This window comes from Belonocnema kinseyi, chromosome 10 (genome assembly GCF_010883055.1).
Source record: "Belonocnema kinseyi isolate 2016_QV_RU_SX_M_011 chromosome 10, B_treatae_v1, whole genome shotgun sequence".
Classification (NCBI taxonomy): Eukaryota; Metazoa; Arthropoda; class Insecta; order Hymenoptera; family Cynipidae; genus Belonocnema; species Belonocnema kinseyi.
In genome coordinates, this window is record NC_046666.1 from 6184143 (window position 1) to 6193464 (window position 9322).

At 30.6% G+C, this 9322-nt stretch overlaps 1 protein-coding gene across 1 annotated transcript; it reads left to right on the forward strand.

The window, feature by feature from the left end:
• Nucleotides 1-7593: 7593 nt before the first annotated feature.
• LOC117182021 lies at nt 7594-8919 on the forward strand. Its single transcript, XM_033375039.1, has one exon. The coding sequence runs from the start codon at nt 7594-7596 to the stop codon at nt 8917-8919; it is 1326 nt and encodes a 441-aa protein (XP_033230930.1).
• Nucleotides 8920-9322: the final 403 nt, after the last annotated feature.

The window sequence follows — 9322 nt, forward strand, 5'->3', positions numbered from 1 at the left end:
ACTACTGTTGGGTAGGCGAACATATTCCCAGAATTTAGAGACAATCGAAAAACATGACTTTTTGAGTTGGGGCAGTTGAGGAATAATGCCCCATATAATCATAGTATGAAGACACTTTATGAAAAATTTGTCTTTTTGTAGAAAATGAATCTTTATGGTTGAATAGTTATCTTTTTGGTGTAAAATTGAAAAAATTACTATTCCAGTTAAAGATTCCTAATTTTAGTTGAAAATTTATTGTATGTTGAAAATTTGTTTATTTAACTAAAAATTAAACTATTCCATATTCTCTGTAGCTGAAATTTGGTCAGCGCTTCCCATAGAGTGATAGAAAAAGCGTAACGAAAGTATCATATAAGCTCATTTATCGTTTTTAACATTTATTTAATCTTCAAACATTGTAATTATTTAAACAATTTTCATAAATGGCTATTTTTTAAAGAATAAGTTTAATTTATTATGTTGCGTTGTAAATTTACAAGAACTATTATTTATTTAACAATTTTAATTTAAAAATTAAGAGTTTGACTTTTTTCTACGAGTGAATTTGTTCTCGGAGTAAACTAACTCTTTTTTATGTTGCTTTGCAAAAGAACTAATATTTATTTAAATAATTTTAACCCTTAACTGTCACTCGGGGTCCATTGGACCACAGCTTTTTTCAATCGCGAATATTTCTATAATGCCTGCTTCATTTTTTGCATTCTTTTTCACTATATTAACATCTGAATTTTTTATATAAGCAATAGCATACTGTTCACAAGGCTTTCAGGAATATTCACAATAAGTTTTAGTTAAGTATTCAAAACTCGAAAAATTATCCAGTTTTCTACGCTGGGGTCCACTGGACCCCGTGTGACAATTACCGATATTCATTGGACGTGTAACAATTGAGGGTTAATTTAAAATATTAAGAGTTTGTCCTTTGTTCTACGAGTCAATTTGTCCACGGTTTCAACTAACTCTTTTCTATGTTGTTTTGCAAATTTACACGAACTATTAATTACTTAAAGAATTTAAATTTAACAATTAAGAGTTTGACTTTTTTCTACGAGTGAATTTGTTCACGGAGTCAACTAGCTCTTTTCTATGTTGCTTTGCAAAAGAACTAATAATTATTTAAACAATTTTAATTTAAAAATTAAGAGTTTGCCCTTTTCTCTACGAGTCAATTTGTCCACGGAGTCAAATCTTTTCTATTTTGCTTTGCAAATTTACAAGAACTAATAATTATTTAAACAATTTCGATCTAAAAATTAAAAGTTTTTTTTCTACAAGTCATTTTGTTTACGGAGTTCTGTAAGAAAGTATATTCTATGACTCTGTTGTATGTAGCTTTTTAAACGTTTAAGAACTATTAATTATATAACAATTTTAATTTAAAAATTTAAAGTTAGGCCTTTATCCTACGAATCAGTTTCTTTTCGAAGTCAACTAAGAATGTCTATCCGATTACTCTTTTCTATGTTGCTTTGCGAATTTACGAGAATTATTAATTATTTAAACAATTTGATTTAAAAAATTAAAAGTTTGGCCTTTTTTCTATGAGTCAATGTGTTTTCGAATTCAATTAAGAATGTCTATCTGACGACTCTGTTGTATCTTGCTTTGCAAATTTACAAGAATTATTAATTATTTAAACATTTTTAATTAAGAAATTAAGATTTTACCCTTTTTCCTACAAGTAAATTTGATTACGGAGTTAACTAAGAAGGCCTATACCATTATTCTTTTCTATGTTGCTTTGCAAATTTACAAGAACTATAATTACTTAAACAATTTTAATTAAAAAAATTAGGAGTTTGCCCTTTTTTCTACAAGGAAATTTGTTTACGGAGTCAACCAACAATGTCTATCCGATTACTATTTTCTATTTTGCTTTGTAAATTTACAAGATATATTAGTTATTTAAACAACTTTAATTTAAAAATTAGGAGATTTCCCCTTTTTCTACAAGTCAATTTTTTTACAGAGTCAACTAAGAAAGTCTATACGATAATTCTTTTCTATGTTGCTTTGAAAATGTTCAAGAACTGTTAATTATTTAAACAATTTCGTTTAAAAAATTAAGAGTTTGATCTTTATCCTACCAGGCAATTTTTTTTGGAAATTAACTAAGAATGCCCAATCGATGACTCTTTTCTATGTTGCTTTGTAAAATTACAAGATCTATTAATTATTGAATGAATTTCAATTGAAAAATTAAGATTTTCGTTTTCTTTCTACAAGTAGGCTCCATTTTTTAACATAATTAATTGGGAATATCTTTCCAATGATTTTTTTCTCTAATGCTTTGAAAATGTACAATTATTAATTATTTAAAAAATGTTTATCAACATATTTATAGCTTGGCTATTTTTCAAGGAAGAGGCATAATTTGTTTACGGAATGAACTAAGAATTACTTTCGATGATGATTTTCCACGTTAACTTGTAAATTCATAATAATTATTAATCATTTAAACAGTTTTCATAAACATTGAGAGTTGAGGTATTATTTAATTAACAAACACAATTTGTTTACGAAGTTAACTAAGATTGTCTTTAAGATGGATCTTTTCTAATTTATTTGTTAAATTTACCGGAATTATTAATTATTTAAAGAACTTTCATACAAAATTTAGAATTTGGCTATTTTTCAACGAATACGGTTAGTTTTTTTTACTAAGGTTGGGCCTAAAATCACTGTATGAATTTTAAATGTTTTTTTTTTCAAACTTCCAAAAAAAATGTTTAGTCGATCTTTTTCGGTAGCAAATTATCTTGTTCATTTAAAGTTAATCTTCTTGTTTAAAAATTCTTCTTTTCGATTAGAATCTCAAACATACCGTTGAATATTTATCATTTTATTTGAAAATTCATCTTTAAGGTTGGAAATAAAATTATTTGGTAGAAAGTTAAAGTTTGTTGTTAATATTTTTTTTGGTGGTTGAAGATTGATCGTTTTAATTGAAAATTTATTGTTTTAGCTTGCTTTAGTCCAGGTTTTAGTCCTGTTAAATATTCAATAATTTTAGTTATAAATTCATCTCTTTGTTTTAAAATTAATTTTTGGACTAAAAATTTACTTATTCAATTTCCGATTAAAGAATTATCTTTTTTTTGCTTGAAAGTCGGCCTTGGTAGAAATTAATCTTTTTGTTGAAAAATCCAATTATTCCGGTGAAAGATTCATCAGGGTAGCCGCTGGACCGGGAAATGACAGTGAATTTATTCCTTGACCGGGAATTATACAAATTTTTAGAAGAAAACTTTGCCCACGTTTGATTTCCACAGTTTTGTAAATAATTAAAGTATAAAAAACTGAACAATAATTGATTGACAAAGCGATTCTAAATTCGTTCGAAATTTAAAAATTTCCAGATTGTAACTGTTTGAATTCGAAAGTCTTAATACAAATTGAGATTATTATAATATCATTTATTCCGATAGTTTTATTTTTAAATAATAATTTTAATGATTCATCAATAAAATATTTTTAAGTCAAAGTTTTAGGTCTTCCTTTATATTATTTTTTTATATTAAATTGATTAAGTAAATTTATTAATATATTATTTTTATTAGTTTCTTAGCCATTAAAAAGTAAATTGAACACAAATATATGTAAAAGTAAACAATTTGAAACTGAATTGTTTTACATAGAAAGCTTCGAATCTGTAGAATTTCGAAGAGCTTTTCAACTTTTAACGTTACAATTTGACATGTTCTGTTTAAAAAATGTTTAATTTGTAAGTGAAATTGTTAAATTTTGACGTACAAATAGCAATTGAACCCTTATTATTTGTAAACAAAATTTGAGTAATTTCAAGAGATATTTCGTAGTGTTGAAAAGATTCAAAATTAATTAAAAACTTGAAATGTCTTCAAGTAGTTGTAAAGAAGGATGTGAATATTTTTGTTTAGAACTTCTAAATACATTTTAAAATAAACCGAATTTTTCCTACAACTGTTGGAAAATCTTGCAAATCAACAACAAAAAAATCCCTAACATCTTCCAGGTTCTGTTTCGGTCATTTTGGAAATCTCTTAAAATCTTTTTAAATTTTTTGTTACAATAATTTTTCAAAATGAAAAATCATTTTTAATTTTGCTAGGAATCTTAAGAAATTGTTTTTCTTCTTCTTTTCAAGCTGATTTTTGTTTGTTTTTATTTTGTAATCTTACCAAATTGAAACATTTTGCTTCAAAATCTTCTAAACTATTTTTAGAAATTTTCGAAAATCGTTTGTTATGTTTAAAAACTTTTTTCAATTTTCTCTTATACTTCATTGTTAAAAATAAAAAATTATTTAAAACTTCCACACGAATATAAGGAAAATTCTTCTTGTTTTTTAATTTTGTCAGACCTTCTGAGCCTTCTAATTTCTAAAAATTATTCAAATTTTCTCTGCATTTTTTATTTATTCTGCAAAATTTTAAAAATTGCCATAAAATCTTTCAGCTTCTTCTTTGACCAATTTAAAAAATTTTCTAAAATCTTTTTAAATAATTTCTTAAAGTTAATTTTTCGAAATAAAAAGTTATTTTAATTTTTCCTAGGAACCTGGAAAAAAATATCTTTTATTTTCGTGAATTTTCTCTCAAACTTACTTAAATTTTTTCCAAAATTATGCAATATAACAAAATTGCAAAATTTTGCTTGAAAATCCTTCAAACCCTTTTTAAAAATGTAAAAATCTCCCATGAATTTCACGAACTTTTTTCACATCCTGACAAAATTCAGTTTACCTAAAAAATTTGTAAAACTTGAAAAATAAAAAAAATAGTCTCAACGTCTCCTATATACTTTCAACCCACATTTTAAAATCTTTAAAGCTTAAAATTATGCTTTTAAAATAAAACCGAAACCATTTCTCCTCAGATCTTTTATAATTACTAAAAAGCTTCTAACTCTTTTATTCGGGGTCTTCGGGTATTTTCATACCGGAGCGATACTTAATGGAAATGATTCGATAAAAAAAAAAAGAAAAACACTATTAGAAAAATCCACTGTCATTTTCACAATAATTATATAAATAAACTGTTTTCTTGATACATTTTAAAGAGTTTTTTAACGACTCTACATGGCCGTTTTCAACACATGGGCCATTTTCAACTCTCGGTGACAGGAGGCTGGTTCTCATACAATTCATAATAAGGCTTTTTTTGAGCCTTGCAATACAAGTTAGGGGTCAAAAGTAAAAAATTTAAAAATTTAAGTTGAAATTTAGAAAATTGGACTAAACTGGTAGATTTTTATGAAAGTAGAGAGGAGGAGGTTTTCGTGTCATAAAATAAGTCAAATGATTCACAAATGTACGTGACAAAAAACCAATTCCATCTCAAATCATCTGAAGAATTACAGCTACTGTTAGTAATTAAAAAAATGATTTTGAAAAAATTCAAAAAACGTAGGAGATATTGAAAATTGTAAATTTTGGTCCTTTTTTTAACTTTCATAACTTTTGTTCTTTTAATCCTATTAACGTGTATATCTTAAATTATTCGTAATTTATTTTTTTAAATTTATTATTCATAGATATTTGAAAACCAATTTTTTAAACTAAATTTCTTTCAAAAACCCACTCTTTACTTTCTTTAATTTTTTATGGATAGCTTACAAACCTCTAAAAGCTCTGTAAATGCCAAAATGGAATCTCCATTAGATTTCGAGAAATAAGTAAGAACGTACGCCGTGGAATGGTGTAATCTAAAACTCTTTGAAATTTTTTAATTTCAACCGCAAATTATTTTTCTGTGACTCGAAAACCCCCTCGTACTGACTTTAATGAAAATCTACCAAATTAATAAAATGTTCAAAATTTTAGTCAAACTTGAAAATTTTTTATTTTTGACCCCAAATTTGTGTTTATCTTTATTCCCTCTCATTTTGTCGTCCACCAATTTTTAAATTTTACAAATTCAATGCTAGGAACCTTTTAGGTTGGACCCAGCATTAAATGATTCCCTAAGGGTTCGGGTCCGGACGCATACCCTTTGATTTTCTAAGGGTACAGGTCTGAACCCGGACGTTTAATTTGTTAAGGGTACGGGTACGCACCTGTACCCTTTAAATTTCTAAGGGTTCGGGTGCGGAACTGAACCTTTTAAATTCTTAAGGGTCCGGACCCAAACCTTTTTAATTCTAGAGGATCTGAGTCCGGGCCCGTACCCTTTAAGTTTTTAAGGGTCCGGGTCCGGACACACACCCTTTAAGTTCTTACGGGTTCGGGTTCGGACGCATACCCTTTGATTTCCTAAGGGTACAGGTCTGAACCCGGACGTTTAATTTCTTAAGGGTACGGGTACGCACCTGTACCCTTTAAATTTCTAAGGGTTCGGGTGCGGAACTGAACCTTTTAAATTCTTAAGGGTCCGGGTTCGTATTTTTTTTCTAAAGGGTGCGTGTCCGGACCCAAACCTTTTTAATTCTAGAGGATCTGGGTTCAGGCCCGTACCCTTTAAGTTTTTAAGGGTCCGGGTCCGGACACATACCCTTTAACTTCTTACGGGTTCGGGTTCTGACGCATACCCTTTGATTTCCTAAGGGTACAGGTCTGAACCCGGACCTTTTAATTTCTTAAGGGTACGGGTACACACCTGTACCCTTTAAATTTCTAAGGGTTCGGGTGCGGAACTGAACCTTTTAAATTCTTAAGGGTCCGGATCCGTACCCTTTTTTCTAAAGGGTGCGTGTCCGGACCCAAACCTTTTTAATTCTAGAGAATCTGGGTCCGGGCCCGTACCCTTTAAGTTTTTAAGGGTCCGGGTTCAGACCGGACCCTTGCTGGACCATTTAGGTCCCTGGACCCTTTAAAAATTAAGGATTCCGATCTCTGCTTTATGCTAAATGGTATTAATTAAGTTCCACTTCGTCTACAATAGTGTAATTTGTTTTGAAGAAGATATATTAGTGAGATCAATTTTTTGTGTCGCTAATTCGGCATGTTTTACCGAAATTTGCGCACTTCAGCGTGACGCAATAGACTAGATCAAAATTATTCTCCTAACCTCGGTGAAACTTTTGCCAAAATATGTTTAATTATTAACCGTTGCAAGTTTTACCTGCAACAAACTTTATCTTTTGTTTTTTCTGTGTTGTTGTTAATCTGGTGCCCCGATTTATAGCTCGAATTCACTCATACTTTGCCGTTTTTCAATTTCTGCTAAAGACGCCTTAGCAGACGACGGCTTTTATTCCATTGTAGAATAAACTTTCGCCAAATAGCATGCAAACTTTAACATCAGGAAATTTTACATGCAACAAAACTTAACTTTAGTTTGTTCTGTGACATCCTCTAAAACCAAACGAATGAATTCTATCCATTGGTAATTTTTCAGAAACCACGATCAGATCTTGATAGCCAAGATTGCTCACAAGAAGATACCTCTAACATGCACTCGCTGTACCCGTCAGCATCGCTCAGTAGACTCTAAAACTTTAAACTGTGCCCAGTGCGCCTCAGATCTTCTCTGCAGCGACGTTGCCTTATTCCCCAAAAAGAACAAAAATCAATCTCGAAACTTTTTCTACGCTCACTCTTGTCATGTGTGTCATTTTGTACCTAATCCTAAACTGAAGGATCCGCCACTGATAAAATGCAACCGTTGTAAGATGATCTTCTACTGCCAGGATGCTCACAGAGCTGAACACTGGCCTGATCACAAAGATCTCTGCAAAACAATCGTCCAAATGTTGGAAGAATCTGGCTCTTCAGATCTCTTCCAAAACATGAACAAGAAAAACGTTGTCACTTGGACAAGGGAGAAGTTCTCTCTAATTTCAGAAGTAGAATCAAAACTAGATAGAAAACTCCTGGACTTTGAAAAGGAAATGTTCCTCTTTCCCAAGGTTTGTCTGGAGTGTTTCGAGAACATATCTTTGGAAACCTGCAATAAATGCGGTATTAGCTTCTGCAATGATGACAGAAGATCTGTACGTCATCAAGAACTCTGCAAATTGTTTTTATTAACATTTAGCTTGGAAAATCAACTTCTAACGATAAGACAATCAACTGCCCCGATTGCCTCGATCGAGATGTTGGTCTCTTCTTCAAGAAAAAGTACCCTACAATCCATACCTTTCGTGACAAGGATTGAATCATTGCCGAAATCGATGGACCAATTCATCAGCTACATTGAGCTTGATGATCAAGACATCTGGGAACGGGAAAATCCGGAAAAAATTCCCGAAATTAGGCAATGGCTCTACTCTCAAGTGTTCACAAGACCTTTGACCTGCTTCTACGGTTTAGAGAAACTGGAAAGATGGCTCGAATCGATGGTGGTTCATGTTATTGCTGCTGCTGATGATGAAAAATGTGAAGGAGGATACTGGGAGGTGTTGCTTCATTTGGTGCCGAGTTTGAAGAATCTAAGAATTGTTTTTATCGGATCGGAAGTTACTGAATTAGATCCTGTTGCAATTGATGTCTGCAGTGGTTGTTTCGAGAGAGGAAAGAGTTTGGTGATTGAAGGAGTGGATCTCAGATATGAAGACTATTTTTTGACTAAATTTTTCAAAAAACCAGACATCGTCATCGCCTATAGTCTCTTTGTCGCCGAGAACAAACTCACATTGTCGGAGAATTTGAGAAAGACGATCCTAACTTTGGGAAAGGTGGATGCGCCTTTCATAGTGACTGAAGAAAAGTTCTCGAAGAATTCGATAGCTTCTAATTTTATGAAGATTGTTTTGGGACCTTCTGCTACTCCTTTGAAAATGGAAGTCAACTTGTTCAAAGGAGATATCATCAAAAGGGATATTTTATCAGGCACACTCTGCTACTTGAATTATGGTGTTCTTGTTTATTCTGGATTGTATGGACTACCAATTTCTCCAACTAATGAGCATTCGGATTCTAGGTCTGAACATTCTGAAATTGAAGAGGAATGCCATGGAAAAGTTGTAGAAGACATGACGAATTTTAAATTGAAATGAACTGCTTCAAAATAAGAGAGAAGAAGAAAGTTTGAAGTCGTTGTATGGGAGAATTTTTTGTTTCCAAATCAAGATATAGTTTTAGAAAGATTTTTAGATGTTAACTATGTTTTCTTCTTCGAATTTTCATGCATGTCGCCCTCAAATTTATTTGAATCCATAAAAAATAAATTAATTTAAAAACATTTCTTTTCATAATTAGCCCCAGAATCCGAAACAAAAATCATTTTTTTACTTTCACCCCCATAAGTCTCTTTTATAGGCTTTAAAAAAACCTATAGTTGAGAAATCGGGTTTGGCGAGTTTTTGCAACTAATGATTTTTTCATTATAAATTGTTTCTAATATATAAATTATTACTTGCCATTAATAATCAGATGTTTAAATAAATAGTTTAAACAATT